A 21740-nucleotide genomic window follows, 5' to 3' on the forward strand; every position below is an offset into this window, starting at 1 on the left:
AGTCCAGAACAAGGGGTCACAGTTTAAGGATAAGGGGGAAATCTTTTAGGACCGAGATGAGGAAAACATTTTTCACACAGAGAGTGGAGAATCTGTGGAATTCTCTGCCACAGAAGGTAGTTGAGATCAGTTCATTGGCTATATTTAAGAGGGAGTTAGGTGGCCCTTGTGGCTAAGGGGATCAGGGGGTATGGAGAGAAGGCAGGGATGGGATACTGAGTTGGATGATCAGCCATGATCATATTGATTGGCGGTGCAGGCTCGAAGGGCCGAATGGCCTACTCCTGCACCTATTTTCTATGTTTCTAGGATTTTTGATTGGGATTAGTATGGGAATCCCTTGGCGGGAACTGTACCAATGCTACGGGGAATTGCACTGTGCGGCTGTATTACTATTGCAGAGCCCGGGCCTGGGCTCCTGTGCAGGTGCGCGCTCCCGCGGGCCGCTCTCCCTGGACAATGCCCAGTGCGCGCGCCCTCCACCGGTGTCAATCAAAGATCCTATAGAATCTTTGGTGTCAATGCTCCCGACGCGCGCCCGCGCGGACCGCCCTCCGCGTGCACGAGCCTCCCGCGGGGGCCCCGCCGGTGCAGCCAATGAGGCCGCGAGGCGCGCCGCCGCCCGCCAATGGCCAGCGCGGGTCTGGGGTCGGGGGCGCGCGCGCGCTCGCTCCCGCGGGCCTCCCCGCCGCCTTAAAGCCGCGCTTCCGCTGCAACATCGGCCATTTCATCGACGCCGGCACCGGGCTCAAGTGGCGTTCAGTCGGTCAAACTCCCCCCTCCATCTCCTCACTGAAATATTATTATTATTATTATTATAACCCCGCGTTTCAAACAAGCAAACAGACACGAACATGGCGTCCGACAGGCTTGTGAGCTTCGGCAAGGATTTCCTAGCCGGCGGCGTGGCCGCTGCAATCTCCAAGACAGCAGTGGCTCCCATCGAGAGAGTGAAGCTGTTGCTGCAGGTAAGTGATCCACACCTCCCTGTCCTTGCTGCTTTGCCGCAATGCTCCGCTCCAGGCCCGTGTTGTGTGTGAGTGACCGGTAATAGGCGTGAAAAACGGGGCTGCCACATCCAAGAGGAAGTGTTCCGTTTCCAGACCGTTGGAGGGAGTGAGTGAGTGAGGGAGGGCATTAGATGTAAAATGGAGCTCATCCTTCCTGCTGAGCCCATCCCATCCCTTCCCTTCCCTGACCGGCTCAGTGCGGATAATGTGCTGATACTCTACACTAATTGGAGATTGGGCTCGTTGTGGCCGTGCCCGTGTCCACACTGCGCCAAGTTGGGTTGTTGGCGTTTTTTTGTACTGGGATATCTTTAGAGAAATTGTGCCCTGCAGGGCAACCAAGGTCGTAGCAAGGAGAAGGAGCGCGGCCTACACGACAGGGCCGGGTGGCGTTGATGGAGGAGGAGGCGCCTCTCGGCAACTGCAGCTTCGCCACATCCTCCCTGGGGGAGACACACACACACAGATGCGGGAACAACGGGACTAATAATCGGGCTGGCCTTTTGTAAAACCGTTCCCTTTTCGAGTTGAGTAGCCGGTTTGCGGAGGCGGGAAGATCTAGAGGAGGAAGCGACGTCAGACTTTTTCTTTCCTTCCCCTTCGGACGAAGTGAGGGGGGGGGGGACTATCAGCGCTAGAGGGGCCGAATGCGCTCGGGTCACCTCGCCTGCAGACTGCAATGTGCGCCCTTTGCGTCTCCTCTCCACCCAGAAGTTGTCTCTTTCTCTTTGTGCACGTACTGTGGTCTTTAGCCGGCTTGCTGCGGTCATATTGACCGGCTGCCGAAAGTACAGGGAGAGGGGTTGGATCTGGAAGAGGCCGAGGATGCCTCGCCTTTACACACCGTGTGTGTAAATCTGTCCGTGTCTACCTCTCACTCGGTGCTTTAAACGTCCAGTATCCAACTCATCTCCGGTGCTGCCGGAAGGACAATGTCTGCTAGAAAACTGTGCAGGGGGAAGGTCAAATAGTGTCTGGTCACCTGTAAATCGAGTCAGGGCCACCTGGAAGACGAGTCAGGGTCACCTTAGCGCTTGTGGGCGGGCTTACTGCTTGCTTCCAGTCTTCCTGACCAGCCACTCACATCTACACCGTGTTTATATATAGTTTTGGGGCGGTCACATCTGACCTTGGTGTTTGATTTAATGGGCATTTTGATAGCCAGGTTAATTTGTGGGGGGTTTTCGTAAAGGTCACAGTGCTGGAGTAACTCAGTGGGTCAGGCTACATCTCTGGAGAACATCTGGGTTACTCCAGCACTTTAGTGTAAACTAACACCTACAGTTCCTTGCTTCTACATCTTGACCTTGTCTGTTACAGGTGCAACATGCAAGCAGACAGATCGCAGTAGAACAGCAATACAAAGGCATAATTGACTGTGTTGTACGCATCCCCAAAGAGCAAGGTTTCCTCTCCTTCTGGCGTGGGAATTTGGCCAATGTGATAAGATACTTTCCCACCCAGGCCCTCAACTTTGCTTTCAAAGATGTGTACAAACAGTTCTTCCTTGGCGGCATTGACAAGACACAATTCTGGCGTTACTTTGCGGGTAACCTGGCTTCCGGTGGTGCTGCTGGTGCCACGTCCCTCTGCTTCGTCTACCCGCTCGACTTTGCCCGAACGCGTCTGGCAGCTGACGTCGGCAAAACCGGGGCAGAGCGAGAGTTCTCTGGTTTAGCTAATTGCCTTACCAAGATCTTCAGGTCGGATGGTTTGAAGGGCCTGTACCAGGGCTTCAACGTGTCCGTACAAGGCATCATCATTTACCGGGCTGCTTACTTTGGAATCTACGACACTGCCAAAGGTGAGCCTGGAAACTCCTTGTCCGTTCATCCGTGCTATCGAGGTTCACTCTATCATTTTAAAATGTGTTGCCCCTCTCTCTTTCCCCAGGAATGCTCCCAGATCCCCACAACACCCATATTATGATCAGTTGGATGATAGCTCAGACTGTCACAGCTGTGGCTGGTGTGACTTCCTACCCATTCGACACAGTGAGACGTCGTATGATGATGCAGTCTGGGCGGAAAGGAGGTGGGTTTGCTACTGTTAAATGGCCGCGAACACGTAGAATATTGTTCATGCTGCCCGTTGGACTTGTGGCACATTGAGTACTGCATATTTCAACCTCTGATGCATATACCTGGTAGTAGGACATGCTGCTGCTTTGCAGAACAGGACTCAAAGTACTGGAGTAACTCATCAGGCCAGGCAACATCTCTGGAGAACATGGATAGGTGATGCTTCGAATAGAGGACCTATTGACATATGTACTGAGGTACAGCAAAAAGCTTCTTCGTTGTCTCCAGAGATGCTGCCTGAACTACTTCAGCACTTTATGTCCTTTTGTTAACCAGCCAACTTCTGTGATTCTTTGTTTCTAACTTTTGCTGCTTTGCTGTCTGGTTTTGGTGCAGAGGTGCTAATACTGGCCTTCAGAGGCTGGGAGAAGGTGATGTACAACAGCAAGATCGTACTTTCAACTGCTGTTCTTGGCAGTGTGGTTTAGATTGTCACTCTGAGATTTTGATAAGCAGCTGCTTTGATTTTCCATAGATAGACACAAAATACTGGAGTAACTCAGCGGGACAGGCAGCATCTCTGGAGCGAAGGAATGGGTGACGTTTTGGGTGAAACGTCACCCCTTCCTTCTCTCCAGAGATGCTGCCTGTCCCGCTGAGTTACTCCAGCATTTTGTGTCCATCTTTGATTTTTCCATGCATGCATTGTATAGATTTTTAGAACCCTCTACATTGGGCAAGGGAGGGCAACATTGGATGGACGGAAACTTGTTTGGAGCTTTGAGGGAGTAAACTTTTTTTTCTGCTTCCAGCTGACATCATGTACACAGGAACAATCAACTGCTGGAAGAAGATCCTTAAAGATGAGGGTGGTAAAGCTTTCTTCAAAGGTGCCTGGTCCAATGTGCTGAGAGGCATGGGTGGTGCTTTTGTGTTGGTCTTGTATGATGAATTCAAGAAATTTGTTTAAATGGTCACAGACGTCAATGTTGCGTGAACCAGTGTTGTACTTGTAACATATCTTGTACATTCATGGACTTTATCAAATTACACCTATTTATAGGGACCCATCTGGTAAATATCTGCTGGTTTGGGTTATGAAGCGACCTTGTTAAGTGACCGCAATCATTCTCTGTACACTTAGTATCATTCCATATGATGGGACTAAATCACTTCATCCAGCCGGTCTGCTCTTTTTAAATTACTGTAACTAAAAATAAAATTGACCGTGTAAATGGTTGCAGTCTTTATTCGTGTGACTTCTGAGTACATCTTTTCACAGGGCCTGGTCACCCAGCATATTGGACTAGCCTGTTTGGCAATTAGTATTCCTCTTTCACATTCCAGGGATGAGTCATGCTTTATCTGAAGGAGTTCTCTGAAATACTGCACACCCTTCGGCTCCCTGTTCAAATAGCTATTCTCTGTGAGTCATCAACTCTACCACTGTGCAGCATTACGTATATTACGATTTGATAGCAAGGAAACAAAATGTTTCGCCAAAGCTAGACACAAAATTCTGGAGTAACTGGGTGAGGTAGAATCTCTGGCGTAGGTGACGTTACGGGGCGAGTCCCTTCTTTCAGACTAAGTCAGGGGAGCGGGAGAATGAGAGACAGAAGGAACATAGAACAAATGAATGAAAGTTATGCAAGAAGCAACCTTGATCAAGGAAAGGTGGAGCCCACAATGGTCTGAACTTTGACATTCAATCCTAATGAGTTGTGATTACAATGTCAGGTGCATGAGCTGACACCTGAATCACAAGTTATGGTTTTGTACTGCCAAGAACATTTTTTCCTCCATATATAGGTGTTTTAAAAGGGGGGGGGGGGGGGAGAATGTTAACTGCCTTCTATTTTATATAAACACTTATTCTTTATAACTCTATACAGTGACTGATCTTGTAATACAAATGAAGACTTTCCCAGGTCTCTTTGTGCAGCAAATGTTGTGCATTAGATCTGAACATACTTTAATGTGTAGTATTAGTGTCCATTTCCAGGATTACTTTATGGCAGATTGAGGTTTAGCTGCCGGGGGAACACGCTGACAGCTGATCTTTGGATTGACTTGTAACCGATTGGAATGGTGTGAAATTCTAGATGTGCAGCCACCCTATTGCTGTGTAATAAATATCTTTCCAAGTAGCCATTTGATCTTTCCAGACATTGCCTGGCCCAATAGATAATTTAATTTATTTTTGAGGTCCAGTATAAAAGTAAATCTTAAGTTTCATCAAAACCCTGGTTTAAATTGGATTTGATTGAGTTTGAAGCTTGCAGTGTCTTTAGCTGACTTTTGCAACATCCTTAATTATCATTTGATATTGACTTTACTGAATGAGTGTTTGACAAGAAAGGATTGTTGAATACATTATAAACCATGTGTGTAACTGCCTAACAAAAATAACCTGACATTAAAACATTTTGAGTGGGTTATTTGAACTAAATTATTGATCTCGAGTAATGAAGAATGTGGCTTCATTTTATTTCCATCAGCTTGCTTAGAAATTTCTTACCTGGATCACAAAGGGATGTTTGGTGAATAAACGTTAATGGGTGTCAGCAGTAGTTATGGTGATGCTCTGGTCAGCTCCAGCATTCTTGAGTTGGGACAGTTATTGAATAGTGAACAGGCTTGCACCTCGTGGGAAAGACCTGAAGGCCACAACTGATTGGTATGTGAATAACATTGGATTTGCAGCAATGATGTCACAGAAGTAATGTACAAGATAGTCAGTTTAGATTATTGTCAAGTGTACCGAGGAACAGTGAAAAGCTTTTGTTACGTTCTAACCAGTCAGCAGAAAGGCATGATTACAATTGAGCCGTATACGATGGCTCTGGGAGCTCAGATGCTCTCTGGCCTGGGAATTTCTAGCTTGCCCTGTTTATAGTGGATTTTTGTTGGATTGGCTAAGATGTTTAAATATTAAATCATAATTCAAAGAGAATTTAACTGATGATTCTTGGCAGACACTAAAGGGCCTGTCCCACTGTACGAGGTAATTCAAGAGTTCTCCCGAGTTTCCCCTGAATCGAACTCGGAGAATTATGGTAATAGCCGGTCGTAGGTACTTGGGGCTCTTGTGGACATTTTTCAGAAAAATCTTCACGAGCTTACTCGGGAGAGCTCTTACCTCGTACAGTGGGACAGGCCCTTAAGGGCCACTGGGCTCTGCTATTATGTTTCACCTTCAAGTTAATGGGCCATAGGCAAGTAATTTTTTATTTAACTTGTACACAACCTACCTGCATGAAAGATGGTTACATTGAAAGAAAGGATGCTTGTGAGAATAAGGAACCCCACAAAATAAGTAACAATGTTAGTGTTTGCATGTTGTTTGGCTTGTTTGAGGAAAATATGAAAGCATTGAGATAGTAATTTTCTTTCGACATTTCCTTTTGCTTTCCAGTGTCGATATGTTTTGGGTTGCTAATCTAGAGCCCATACAAAAGTGTCTTTAATTCATTTTGTAACATTTTATCCTGTGCTTTTAGTGGGTTGACTAATTTAGTTTGCACAGCTGGTATGGAACTATTCCATAATAATCTGTTTCCCTAACTTTTGGTAACTTAGGAATTTCTGCAAATTCCTTGTAATAAAAGAACAAAATGGCGGCTAGTTTCAAAAGTAAAATACTAAAAGTAAAATCTTGTGTTGGGACCGTGCAGGGAATATGCAGATCTGGCATTGATCAGTTTAGTTTATGCTTGCGTCTTGTTTCATTTTCTGAATCTGATTCTAGCATCTTTTCGGACATTATTCCAAATTGTGTTTTTAATCATCCCTAGTTCTTTGCCAAGCTATTTAAATCTCTGCCTGAGGCTCTCCATCCATTAGAATCATTTATTGGCTTTCTTTGGGTGGGCTGGGCACTTCCTCTGTTCCATCATTTTGACCAACTGGAAACTGTAAAATTCTAAAACCTGTATCAGAACTCGGGTGAAATACTGATATTTTCAAATTTAGTGGAACTGAAGCTCCATTTTTTTTAAATATAAAAAGATTGAGGACCCAACATTTAAGTCTGTTGTTTATTCCTTTATACACCAAAGCAGCTCGACCAGTATTTTGTGCTTGTGACTTGGGTCCGATAACGCATTTCTAGGAGAGAACTCTCGTAAATTTAGAACGATCGTCTATCTTTGAACTCTGTGATACCAATACTATGCACAGTGAACTGACGAGTGTCACTGGTGTTGGGTTTTGTCCAGCTTGGCTGATTTGATATTTCTGATCAATAATCTATATACGGGGTTACAAACCAAAAGGCTTGTCTTAAAGAATTGATGGGCAGGATTCCATTGAGTGCTGGCAGGCAGATTTGTACAATGGTACTAGTTTTTAGCACATTCCTTCTGTATCGGCAAAATGGAGTGTGCAGATACGGAATATACAAGAGGCAGACAAATCTTGTTTCTTGCTGCGCCCTGAATGGCTTAACTGAGCCCAGGCTGGTTCTTTGTGGTGAGGGATGTGAGGCCAAGTACACTTTATCTGCCCCCTCAGCATTGTGCCAACTGTGGCTGCAGCATAAGACATGGTCCCATTCATAGAACAGGCCCTTCAGCCCACAATGTCTGCTGAAACTGATGCCGAGATAAAGTAATCTCGGCCTGCATATGATCCACAAACCTGCATATCCACGTTCCTGTCTAAATACCTCTTAAACGCCACTATCTGCCTCCACCATCACTGAGCAGCACATTCTAGCCACCCACCATCTTAACTGCAAAACTCAAGAGTTGACCAGTTTATTTAATGCTGATGTCTTGTTTCTTTTTCTGAATCTGCGAAAATCTTGCCCTGCATTTCATTTAAACGTACTCATTTCATTTTAAAGCTATGCCCTCTTGTCTAACATTTCCACACTGGGAAGGTTCTGGCTGCCTGACTTATCTATGTATGAGAACTCTGTTCACTTGACAATGGCAAAAGTTAAGATTTAAGTGAGAGGTTTGTTTAAATTTTTTTAAACAATTTAGGATTTGGTGGTTTGCTGAAGCTCGGTTTGACAGCACACCTTGCCAGAGTGTTGGCTGTTTGGGATGCAGAACCTCCATCTATGCTGCCTGAGGCCTGGCAGCTGATTACAGAGCAGACATGACAATGAAGTATTGACACAAATCACATGTCTCTATTGCACAGGAGCCAGGTGGCCAATGCAGGCTGGGCTAAGTGCGATCTGGCCCTTTGCAAGTATGTGGTATATTTCTGCATTTATATTAATAACTATGTGGTAGTGTAAAGAGCAAACGGACATTTCAGTATGATATTATTGCAGCTTTGTAACCGAGTTTATGAAAATTATGGCATGGAAAAACAGGCCCTTTGGCCTAACTTGCCCACACCGACCAACGTGTCCCATATGAATTAGTCCTTCCTGCCTGCATTTGACCCATATACCTTTAAACCTGTCCTGTCCAAATGATTCTTAAATGTCGCAATAGTACCTGTGAATATATTTCTGTAGTCAGTTTTATTGGTGGGGTTGAAAATAAAATTGGGATAATGTTGAGGATTCTAAAATGGGGTTATTTTTAATTCTGCATAAATTAACAAAGAATTGGTGTGATTTGTGCAATGGTTTAGTGGCTGTTAGGAGGTTTATTCTTTCCCACTGGGCTATCTTAAGCCCATGCCATGTATCTTGGCTGAAACTTGGTGTTATTGCTTGCAAGCATGCATCAGGAATGGACATGAGTGGAAGCTGTCAAGACTCAACAGTCTGAGTTACAATATTTGGCAGCCACCCAGTGAGCCATAAGCGTGTCAAAAATGTTTGGGATTCTTGGTGCCTGAATCGGAGCTCCTCTAATCTAGCTCTCTGTAGCGTGTAGTTAGAGTTGGTCGCTGTTGCAGCTTTGGGAGTATAGAGTGAGGGTAACAAAGGAAACATTTGTTAAGAGATGAGAAAGCTCTCTTATCTTTGCATTTGAGCCAGCAGCCACTGTGCACATTTGCATGCCCATCCCATACAAAATAAAAACCATTAACGTGGCTTACTGCAACTCCAATAATGCTCTGAGATTTAGCAGCAGAATTAGGCCATTCAGCCCATCGAGTCTACTCTCCCCATAACCTTTGACGCCCTTACTAATCACAAACTGATCAATCACTGCCATAAAATGCACTGACTTGGCCTCCACAGCCACCTATGGCAATGAATTTCACAGATTACTGGAAAGAGTACAAGAAGATTGAGAATCTTGTAACGTGATTTCAAGACTACAACCTCCCTTAACACCAGCAAGACAAAGGAGATTGATTGCCTTCAGGAAACGAAACACTACACATACATTGATGGCACCAAAGTAGAGATGGTGAAAAGCATCAAGTTCGTAGGAATAACTATCACCAGTAATTTGTCCTGGACCAGCCACATCAAAGCTATGGCCAGGATAGCACACCAATCTTCTACTTCATAGAAGGCTTAGGAAGTACAGCATGTCCGCAACAACACTCACCTACAGATTTCAAATCAATCTCCCTTCCATTGACTATCTACATTTCACCCTGCATCGGCATGGCCACTGGATGAATTAAGCGCCACTTCCTCTTCTATCAGGCAAGAGGTACAGAAATTTGAGAATGCATACATCCAGATTCATGAAGTTTCTTCCCAGCTGTTATCAGGCAACTGAACCATCCTCTCACCAACGAGTGCGGTTTTGAACTCCCAACTACCCCTGGAGACTGTTGAACTATCTTTAATCAGACTTCATTGAAATTTATCTTGCAATAAATGTTGTATTCTTTATCTGTACACTATCGACAGTTTTAAGTAATCACGTATAGTCTTTGACTGGATAGTTCTCAACAAAAGCTTTTCACTGGACCATCTCCCATTTCTCAAGATCCCCATTTCCTCACTGACAATAATATTTAACCCTTTCGGAAGAAGGGTTCCGACCCGAAACATCACATATCCATCTCCTCCAGAGATGCTGCATGACACGGTGAGTTACTCGTGCACTTTTTTAAAATTGTAAACCAGCATCTGGCATTGTGCCTTCAACACAGCCTTTGGGCACATGCACGGATAGGGTAGGGATATGGGCCAAATGCAGACGTGGACTGGTGTAGATGGGGCATCTTGGCTGGTGTGGGCAACTTGTGCCAAAGAGCCTTTTTTAATGCTGTATGACTTAATTGAGAAAAGGATGCTGAAACTCAAATCCACAAAGAGCATGGTCCAGGTAACTGATCCTAACCTTTTATGCTTCTGACGGACATCATTAGCGGTAGAAGGATGTATCTTCTCACAGACCATCGCTCGCCCCCTCTGGAAGGGGCTGTGTTCCCACATTAACCTCAAAAACCACGAAACCAGAGTGGAAGTTAGTCATATTTCATCCAGAGGGAATGCCTGGTGTAATCGCATTGCTTCAATGTATGTTGCAATGTGGATGTGTGGAAATGCACTCTGTTAGCACTGAGATTTTATCAGGATGGGATTGAGAGTATTGCGGTGGTTTCTGTTCAAGAGGCAACCCCTCTGACACGCGGTGACCATATTGATTTGAAGTTAGTGTGGAGTCACAGCATCACCGTGCCAACTGCCGAACTCCCTCTCACACTAAAGACATAGACAACGTGCTGGAGAAACTCAGAGATCAGTGAAGCCCAGGTCAAATTCTCTAATTTTCTCCACCACTCCCCACTTGCCCCCCTCTCTCCACCCTAAACGTTTAACCAGCTCCACTATTCACAAGAATATTTCCCTCTTGGGATCACACCGTCCCTAGCCAACGATGGGCCTTCCAGGGCACCACCCTGCCCGAGGTCATCTGTTGCCAGTCCTGATTTACCCTGGTCTTTTCTCGCCTCTAGTTTTCTCCTTCACCCCCTTCCCCTCCACGTCCTTCTTTCAGTCTGAAGCAGAGTCCCGGGTATAAACTCGCCAGAGATGCTGCATGACCCACTGAAGTACTCCAGCACTGTGTCTATCTTTGGTATGAACCAGCATCTGCAGTTCGACCCTATTAAACATCTGCAGTTCGACCCTATTACCCTTTCATACTAGTTCCATGTTATCCCACTGTTATATCCACTCGCGACGCTTTGGAGCGACGCTTACAGGGGCAAATGAACCTCAAACCTGATCGTCTTTAGGATGTGGGAGGAAACTCGCACAGTGAGAACGTGATCGGGTCAGGCAGCACCCCTGGAGAACATGGATAGGTGGCGTTTAGGGTCGGGACCAAAGATCTTTCTCCGCTCTAAGATCATCGAAGGTCGGGACCATTCTTCCTGCCAAGATTAGACAATAGACAATAGGTGCAGGAGTAGGCCATTCGGCCCTTCGAGCCAGCACCGCCATTCAATGTGATCATGGTTGATCATCCCCAATCAGTACCCCGTTCCTGCCTTCTCCCCATATCCCCCGACTCCGCTATTTTTAAGAGCCCTATCTAGCTCTCTCTTGAAAGCTTCCTTTACAGGGCGACCGTGCGAATACCACACGTGCAAACTTCACCCGTGTCTCTGGCGCTGTCCCAGCCAAACTGGGCTCCTATCCTAGTGGTGCATGAAACAGGCTGGTGGGCTCGCTTTGTGAGCTGCCCTGGTCGGTTTCACGGTGATTTCATTGCCAACCAAACTAACGTGCTGCCCCCACCGCTTTCCCCTCAATCACAGGCTGTGCAGCGAGACCTGGCTCGGACTGGTGCGAGTGTTAATGTCCGCGGGGGACTCGGCGCCACTCGAGTGTGGATGCCCGGCAGCAACATCTTTGGGCAGGAGCAAAGATCTTATAGCTCTGCTATAGGATCTTTGGGCAGGAGAGCCGCTGCGGAACAGCGAGAGGAAGTTGGGCAATATCACTGCAGAATGAGTCATTCCGCAGACTGCGGTTTCCTCCTGCACACGCCCCGTGATGATGCATTCCTCCCTCAACCACCCGCCCACTGAGTTTCACCCGGACCCAAGGAGCTGGAGGCCAGTTAGGCCGGGCGGTGATGACTAATCTACACATTTTTCTCCGATTAGTTGAACGTGAGGGAACCTTCCCTTTGCCACAATTCCTTCCAGATATGTTTTTACCCCGCTCGAAGGATTGATTCACCTAATGAAAGACTAGAGGTCACAGCTTTTAGGTGAGAGGGGCAAAGTTTAAGATGTTTAAGATTTAAAATTTAAGAGGGCGGTGGGTGCCTGGAACGCATTGAATAGAATAGAATAGTTTCTTTATTGTCATTGTAACATGAACCATGTACAACGAAATTTAAAGCCCGGGGGTTGTTGGTGGAGGGAGATACGACATTGCCCTTTAAGAGATTTTTAGGAAAGCAAATGGATGCTGCCAGCCTCAAAAAGGCTGGTAGCATCATCAAGGACCCACACCACCCTGGCCACACGCTCATCTCCCCAATACCTTCAGGTAGAAGGTACAGGAAACTGAAGACTGCAACGACCAGGTTCAGGAATAGCTACTTCCCCACAGCCATCAGGCTATTAAACTCAACTCAAACAAACTCTGAACATTAATAGCCCATTATCTGTTTATTTACACGTTATCTGTTTATTTATTAATGTTTGTATATATTGATATAATGGTATATAATGACAACCCAAATACCACCGACCCTGGTTGTGTGGCAAATAAATTCTATCTATCTATCTATCTATATGGTCACACTGATCTGTTCTGTATTCATGCCAACTACATTCTGTTGTGCTGTAGCAAAGCAAGAATTTCATTGTCCTATCTGGGACACATGACAATAAACTCTCTTGAATCTTAAATCTTGAATATGGAAGCATATTGATCATGTACAGGCAGATGAGATTAGTTTGGGAAAGGAACAAAATGTTTGGAGTTTGGGAGCACCCGGAGAAAACCCACACGGTCACAGGGAGAGCGTACAAACTCCATACAGACAGCACCCATAGTCAGGATCGAACCCACGACTCTGATGTTGTAAGGCAGCAGCTCCACCATTACACCACTCTGGCTCGATGTTCTATGACTTTACTAAGTTAAAAGAACAGCCCCAACTCAATTCCTTATTCAAACTAACATAGAAACATAGTAAATAGGTGCAGGAGTAGGCCATTCGGCCCTTCGAGCCTGCACCTAAACATAAAATCAACATAAAATCAGAAAATGCTGGAAAATATTAAGCAAATCAGGCCGCCTCTGCGGAAAGAGAAACAGACAACATTTCAGGACGAAGACGCTTGGTCATAACAGGTTCAAACTCTGTGGCTGCTGAGAATAAGTTATTTGTTTCCCGCGACCCACACAGACAGACCTTGAAACAACAACCTTCATCGTGCCCTTATTCCCAGCAAATACTTTACTTCGGAGCACTGTGGTTCAATGCACTTTCTGCCGAGGGGAATAGATCCTCTCTGGGCCTCATGGAATTTTACATACTGTCAATTCCAAAATAAACAACAGCTAAGCTAAACTTTCCCTGGCAAAGATCCTCTTAGTCTCCATGTACCCTCTCCAATGACTTTACACCCTTCCTGGAATGTGGCAACCAAAATCAAGCAGCCTTGCTGTGGCTAACCGATGTCTAGTGTGACCTCTTTTCTGTACCCTGTGCCACAGGCAATAGGGATCCTATATGTCTTCTTAACCACTTCTTCTATTAATTCTCCCTTCAGAGACATCTGGTGCTGAAGTCCCAAGTCTATAGTTCACTCGTTATTCACTCAACAATTCAATGATACTTTATTGTCACCTGTATCTAGGTACAGTGAAATGCTTTGTTTTGCTTCTTTAGGCTTTAGAAAGACAGCATGGAAACGGGCCCTTCAGCCCACCAAGTCCATGCCGACCAGCGATTGTCTCGCACACTGGTACTATCCCACATAATAGAGACAATTTACGGAAGCCAATTGACCTATAAACTTGTACATCATTGGAATGTGGGAATCTGGAGAAAACCCACACGGTCGCAGGGAGAATGTACAAACGTCAAACAGACGGCACCCGAAGTCAGGATCGAACCTGGGTCTCGAGCACTGTAAGGTAGCAGCTCTAATGCTGCATCACTGGGACACCCAATCTAGGAGGGATTTTTAACACTTGGACTTTCTTGATATACCAACCGCCCTCCCAGTCGCTATGCACTGATGATTCACCACTGTGCTGTCTTCTTATTCCCCTCAGCTTCATTTGAAGACCCCATAACTTGTAATGCTGAATTGTCATTCCTGCCCTTTAATCTTCATTTAGTGACTGCATCATGGTTCCATGATCTTCTTCTTATCGAGTCCACACACAGGATTAGATGTTTATTCAGCCAGAGCTGAACAAACTTCTCAGCATCTGCACACAATGGTGTCCGTCTTGCGCTTGTTGTGCGCGGTGGTGAAAAACAGGGCCGCGACGTGAACGCTCTTTCCTTGACCCCATAGTTCCATGATGATGTCCATGCCTTCAATTCATCTGCTTTACACCCTAGACTTCTGGACAGCTTTCTGTGAATGGCTTGAAATGTATCCATGTATAGTCTTTGACAGAATAGCACGCAAACAGCTTTGGTGCACATGACAATAATAAACTAAACTAAACTTCTAGTGTTGAAGTATATTATAACCTGCCGTCGATCTTCCTTCCCACCTATTTTCCGGCCTTTGGTTCCTTCCAAATTCATTTTCTGGTCACTTGCTCTCCATTTGTAAGTTTTCTTGTGTCCCAGCTGATTCCATGCTTGATCGCTGATGTCAGGGTTACTTCCAGCTAATGGTTCTAAAATCCATCCAAGATTAGCCCCCGCCAGGCGACTCTCTGCGTGCCGGTCAATGAAGTGGATCAGGCCTTACTCTCTTTAAAACCTCGACACCAACGGCAGTATTTCTTACTTGAACTCTGCTTTTCCTCACTCAACATTATTCACATTAATCCCTTTATCATGTATCTATACACTGTGAATGCCTCAATTGTAATCGTGTATGGTCTTTCCGCAGCATGGTTAGCACACAACAAAAGCTTTTCACTGTACCTCGGTACATGGGACAACAAAGCAAACTATAAGTAGCTGAAGAGTTTCCTATTAACTCTATGTAGTAGCTCCAGTTTTGTGGCAAGTTTAGATTTTAGACATACAGGCCATTTGATACAAACATGCCATATACCACGGAGTCTGCGCTGACCACCCACCACCCGTACACTACCACTATTCTAAACACTCGGGACAATTTAGAATTTTTACCAAAGTCAATGAATCGACAAGTATCCTATACACATGGGGCAATTTTACAGCAGCCAATTAATCTACAAACCTGCATATCTTTGGGATGGTGGAGGAAACCGGAGCATCTGGAGTAAACCCATGCGGTCACAGGGAGAACATACAAACTCCGTACAGACAGCAACGGTAGTCAGGATGGAACCCGGGTCGCTGTACGTACAGCAGCAACTCTACCGCTGCACCACTTGTCCTTGGAGGTGAAGTGCAGCTTTGTAATGAGAGAGGTTGAAGAGAGTGTGCTGACTCCTCGCTGAGATTGGCTATGTTGTGGACCCATCGGCTAGGATTATGGCATGTCTGGCATAATTTAGCAAATGTCAGATAACAGATATGGATCAGTAACTGTGGATAGCTGAACTTGATGAGGGTGTGCCACGTCAGGTTGTTCAGGATTGATGCCGTCAAAAGTTTCAAATCTGCAACCTGCAGCCTACTTTTATTGAAAGGAACCCCAAATGTGGTGAACATTGCATTCACCAAAGCCCATCCTTCCTATAGCAGAGCAACCTGATCTGTACACAGCACTCCAAATGTGGCCATACCATCTGTAGATGGTTATGCATGCAACCAAATATGTGGTTACCTCATTACCATATTGACACTCCCACCTTATGTAGTATAAGTGTAGTATCTGCATGCACCCTCCCCCTGTAGGTTCCAGTACGTGTGTAGACAGTTGTGGTCAGTGCTGGGACGTGTGGATGTAGTGTCTTAATAAAGACTTAGTGAAGGACTAAGGACTACGTCAAATATCCTTTACACCAACCTCTTGCACAACATGACACGTCAACTTCTGTACTCATTACCCTGAGACAACACAATGTATTTCACTGAAGCTGTATTTTTATTAATCCTGCTTTGAGCAAAGATCCTCGATGGGTCTAGGATGCAAATAAGGTAAAATGTCTTCAGAAGCAAATAAATATTAATTATGATAAATACATCTCATATAGGTTGGGTGTTGACTTTGCAACTGCTAACATGCACCATGCAAATAATAGATTTGTTGTGTGGTGAATCCACTCCTTTAACACATTTTCCTTATGAAAGGAAATATAGGTTTTATTTACTACACGGAACTTGGCAAAGGACCAAACAGCTATTCAACGCGTGATTATGTCATTTTTACCAGTGTCAACCTATGCAATGTTGCAGTGTCATGCCTCACAGGATTGGCAAGTATATTAATCTTTCATTAATAAACTTGAAGTCATATTTCTTGTTGTAGCCACATAGCATTCCTTCTTTACTGAATAGGTTTACTTTGTCCACACCGGTTACTAGGGTGTGGTTTGTTTAAATGAGGCATATGTTAGTTTATTTTATTTTAAGGATACAACATTAAAAACAGGCCCTTCGACCCATCGAGCCCACACTAACCATCAAACACCCGTTCACACTAGTTCCATCTTATCCTACTATGTTATCAGACAACTGAACCAATCAACATCTAGAGAGCTGACCTGAGCTACTATTTAACTCATTGGAGATGCTCGTACTATCTTTAATTGGACGGTACAGGACTTTATCTTGCACTAAACGTTATTCCCTTCATCACTGTAGATGCCTCGATTGTAATCATGTATTGTATTTCCGCTAGCTGGGTAGCACGCAACAAAAGCTTTTCACTATATCTCGGTACACATGACCATAAACTAAACTTCAAACTTTTGCATCCAACACACTAGGGGTAATTTTACAGAAGCTAATTAGCCTACAAACCTTCATATCTTTGGTTTGGGGGAGGAAACCGCAGCACCCGGAGAAAACCCACACGGCCACAAGGAGAAACGTGCAAACCCCACACAGACAGCATCCATAGTCAGGATTGAACCCGGATCTCTGGCGCTATGAGGCAGCAGCTCTACCCGCAGCGTCACTGTGCCGCCCTATCCTGGTAGAGCACATTCTGAATTAGTGTGCATGTTTGTCAGGTGCAGATTGTACTGAGGGAGCTTCTGTTGACACAGTAAGGGTGTGTGATTCACACCAAAAGTGATTTGTACATGAGTCATCTTGAATTACATAAGGGTTGACACTGATCCTGCATGGTTTGACATTAAAAATATGCATGGTTACCTAAGTAAAAACAAATTGTGAATTAGCCAGAGGCCCCATCTACTCTATGACTCTACTTCGAGGCAGGGCTGGAAAATCTCTGGTGTCCTGTCCGACTTTGTATCTTCTTCGGTCAGTGCCACTGTTAGGATTATGTAGTCATTTTCACATTGTTGTTCAAAGGAGCAGGCTCTGATATAAATGGCTGCTGTGTTTTGTTGCTCTACTTCAAAGCTACACAATGCTTTGCAGTGTCCCAAGGCGATGAGAGAAAAGCTCTTTATTAACTGTCTGTTTCATCTCAACATTGCCCCAGAGTTTTCCTGTCCACATTTGGCCACTCCCACATTCTTTTGTCAATGATTTCACTCTCTGACTGCTCCCATTCACTAATTGTCCAAGTAACCTTGTTTACACTGAAGATAGATACCAAACACTCGATTAACTCAGCGGGTCAGGCAGCATCTCTGGAGAAAAAGGAATAGGTGACGTTTCAGGTAGCAACCCTTCTCCAGACCTTGTTTGCAGTTCATCCTGGTTTTACCTCCATCAGAAACATCCCCTCCTCTACACCCGGCAGCTTCCTTTGCCTCATAAAAAGACACAAAATGCTGGAGTAACTCAGTAGGTCAGTCCGTATCTCCGGGGCACATGGATAGGCAACATTTCACGTTGAGACCCTTCTTCAGACCATGTCCTCCAGAGGTGCTGCCTGACCCACTGAGTTACTCCAGCACATTTGGAAAGCAGCGTCTGCAGTTAGTTCCCTGTGCCTTATTTTGCCTCTTTCCCAGTTCTGATGAAGGGTCTTCAGACCGCTCTGTAATTCTTTCCACAGGTGCGGGCTGACCTGCTGAGTATTTCCAGCATGTTCTGTTTCTACCTGGAGGATTAAGTCCCACTGCACCAGCTTGACACCTCATTGAGTCACATGGCACAGAAAGAGATTAGTCAGCAATTATGCCTGGGACAGCTGTCTGAAAGAGCTGCATCGCATTCCCCTCATCCATCACGTGTTTCTGTAGACCTCTTCCATTCCTAGAGAGCTTTGCAGCATTTCCTGTGGCTCCCACAGCCAGCTAGTTAGTACGGCCAACACTTAATTCACGGACCATCAATTTCCTTCCTTTCCCTTCCTGTTCACAGCAGTACCCCCAGATGAGCTCGATTGTGTTCTATGCATGCTTTGATGGGGAGAAACTGCTTAGCCTTCTCTGGCACCCATGCCCCCCCGATGGTACTGTAATCTCAGTCACCGAGGCCAATGTCAGAAGATCCTTCACAAGGGTGAACCCTTGGAAAGCGTCTGGACCTGATGGTATACCTGATCGCATTTTCAAACCCTGCGCAGCCAAACTGGCTGGAGTTTTTGTACACATGTTCATCGTCTTATTACTGAGGTCTGAGACTCCCACCTGCTTTAAAAGGGCATCAATAATATGCCCAAGAATATTGGTGCTCAAGAAGAATAAGGTGACGTGCCTCAATGACTACTGACCGGTGGCACTAACATCCGTGGTGATGAAGTGCATTTGGAGGTTGGTTATGGCGCATATCTATCTCAGATATGCAGTAGATACGCATATGGTATTATTTTGTAGACCTTTTCCATTCCTAGAGAGCTTTGCAGCTACGGAGGTGGAACGTGTTTCTAGCTTCAGGTTCCTGGGAGTCAACATCTCCGATGACCTCTCTTGGACCCACAATACCTCTACTCTGATCAAGAAGGCTCATCAGTGTCTCTTCTTCCTGAGGAGACTGAAGAAGGTCCATCTGTCTCCTCAGATCCTGGTGAACTTCTACCGCTGCACCATCGAGAGCATCCTTACCAACTGCATCACAGTATGGTATGGCAACTGCTCTGTCTCCGACCGGAAGGCATTGCAGAGGGTGGTGAAAATTGCCCAACGCATCACCGGTTCCTCGCTCCCCTCCATTGAGTCTGTCCAAAGCAAGCGCTGTCTGCGGAGGGCCAACGCATCACCGGCTATTTCGCTCTTCCAGGGAGATGCTAAATGCATTTTGTTGTCTCTGTACTGTACACTGACAATGACAATTAAAATTGAATCTGAATCTGAATCTGAATCTGGTGCAGAACTACCTCAGCAAGAACCTGGGCCCTTTACAATTTGACTACCACCACAATAGATCAATGGGGGATGCAATGTCACTTGAACAATAAAACCACATACCTCAGGCTGTTGTTCACTCTTACTGAAGTGCTGACGATGGATGATTTTGCATGTTTGAGAACTTAGAAAATAGAACAGTGCACCACAGGAAGATGCCCTTTACCCACAATGTCTACACTGAACATGATGTTGTTAAACTAATCTCTGCTGGCTCATGATCCATATCCCTCCATTCCCTGCATTTCAATGTATCTATCCGACAGCCTCTTAACTGCCTCTTATGCATCTGATGTCACCACCACCCCAGGCGATGCGTTCCAGGCACCCACCACTCTGTGTAAAAACCTGCTGTGAACATTCTCTCACTTTAAAGCTACTCTCTCTCTGCCCTCCAACTCAGACTGTTCCAGTCACGGCTCATTTGGAAGCATTCTCACTTCACCCTCTCCCCACCTCTAAAGTTGGTCCCTCGGGCTGGTCTATCTGGTCATTAACATGATCCCGGATGCATGCTGCATGCAAGTTGGTTGCCATGGTTCCCACGCTATGACCGTGACCAACCTCAGAAATATCACAACAAGTGCTTTGACGCAGATTAAAAGGGACGTGAAGAGTGCCATATAGATACAAAAGACACAGTAAATGCTGGAAATATCCTCCCCCAATATGTACATTGTGACTTTCAAAGGTAACCTGTCGAGTTTAATCCTACTAAAATGGAGACTTGCACATGCATGGATTTCCTGCAAGGTTTAGCTGTATAGAAACATAGAAAATAGGTGCAGGAGTAGGCCATTCGGCCCTTCGAGCCTGCACCGCCATTCAATATGATCATGGCTGATCATCCAACTCAGTATCCTGTACCTGCCTTCTCTCCATACCTCCTGATCCCTTTAGCCACAAGGGCCACATCCAACTCCCTCTTAAATATAGCAATGTATTTCTTACATAGGCTAGTCCTTTGCTTGTCAACTGGCACTGATCAAAGAGTTTTGATTTCTTGAAGATGATTCCAATCCATTGTTTAGAAATTGCAATTTGTCAAAGTTCATAGTAAGTCGAGTAGCATCTGTGGAGAGAGGAATGTATTTATTACTTCAAGTCAAAGAGCTTTCGCTGAGCTCAGCACCTTTCTTCTTCCATGTGACTGCACAGTGGGGCGGCACGGTGGCGCAGTGGTAGAGTTGCTGCCTTACAGCTCCAGAGACCCAGGTTCGATCCTGACTGCGGGTGCTGTCTATGGGAATTTGTACCTTTTCCCCGTGACCGTGTGGGTCTTCTTTGGGTGCTCCGGTTTCCTCCCACACTCCATAACGTACAGGTTTGTAGGTTAATTGGCTTAAATTGTAAAATTGTCGCTAGTGTGTGCAGGCTAGTGTACCGGGTGATCGCTGGTCGGCACAGACTCGGTGGTCCAAAGACTGAGCCAAATTACTGAGTAGTCAAAGAAAATCCAAGTTACAAAGATTCAACAGTTGGTAAGCGAAAGAATAAACCTGGAGACTAGAAACAGATTGTGTCATTGTACTGACAATTTAATGAAAGAATCTGACTGGTATTCGTATTTGTATTGGTTTAGTAGTGTCCTGTGTACCAAGGTACAGTGAAATATTTTGGTTTATGTGCTATCCAGGTAAATCATCCACACATGATTGCAATCAAACCATGCACAAGCACAACAGGAAGTGCAGGAAGAGAAAGGAAATAGAGTGCAGAATATAATGTGGCAGCTACAGAGAAAGTGTAGATAAGAAAAGTGCAATGGCCATAATGAGGTAGGTTGGGAGATCAGGACTCTGGGTTATAAGAGGTCCATTCAATTGTCTGGTACCAGCGGTGAAGAAGCTGTCCTTGAATCTGGTGGTACGTGTTTTCAATTTTTTGTATCTTAAGGGGGGGGAGACTGCATTTTCTTGCAGTCTTGGGCAGATCAGTTGCCAAACCAAACTATGCTGCATTCTGATAGAAGCCTTTTGACGATACATTTGTAGAAATAGCTAAGAAGCATTGGAGACTTGCTGAATTTCCTTAGTCACCTAAGGAAGTAGAGTCATAATCTTGAACATTTCAAAAACCTTTGCAAACAAAAGAGAGTGTTCTCGTTCTTTTGACAAACCACTGGATCGTTTATTTTGAGTAAAACACAAAAGTGCTTAAATAACTCAATGTGTCAGGCAGTATCTGTGGAGGGAATGGACAGCTGACGTTTCGGGTCGGGACTCTTCATCAGACTGTCTTTATTTATTTTGCTAGTGTTAGTTCAAGGCTTACCCGGTGCTGTGACGCTCTGATGAAAATTCGGGA

At 45.3% G+C, this 21740-nt stretch overlaps 1 protein-coding gene and 1 long non-coding RNA gene across 2 annotated transcripts; both read left to right on the plus strand.

Moving 5' to 3' along the window:
* Window positions 1-706: 706 nt before the first annotated feature.
* slc25a5 (solute carrier family 25 member 5) lies at window positions 707-4266 on the plus strand. Its single transcript, XM_055644047.1, has 4 exons — window positions 707-968; window positions 2331-2814; window positions 2904-3044; window positions 3844-4266. The coding sequence occupies exons 1-4, from the start codon at window positions 855-857 to the stop codon at window positions 3999-4001; spliced, it is 897 nt and encodes a 298-aa protein (XP_055500022.1). The 5' UTR covers window positions 707-854; the 3' UTR covers window positions 4002-4266.
* Window positions 4267-11561: 7295 nt separating this feature from the next.
* On the plus strand, window positions 11562-16189 carry LOC129702318 (uncharacterized). Its single transcript, XR_008724365.1, has 2 exons — window positions 11562-12135; window positions 14229-16189. It is a non-coding gene; the product is annotated as an uncharacterized LOC129702318 (long non-coding RNA).
* The last annotated feature ends 5551 nt before the right edge of the window (window positions 16190-21740 follow it).

Source organism: Leucoraja erinacea, chromosome 12 (genome assembly GCF_028641065.1).
Source record: "Leucoraja erinacea ecotype New England chromosome 12, Leri_hhj_1, whole genome shotgun sequence".
In the NCBI taxonomy this organism is placed as follows: domain Eukaryota; kingdom Metazoa; phylum Chordata; class Chondrichthyes; order Rajiformes; family Rajidae; genus Leucoraja; species Leucoraja erinaceus.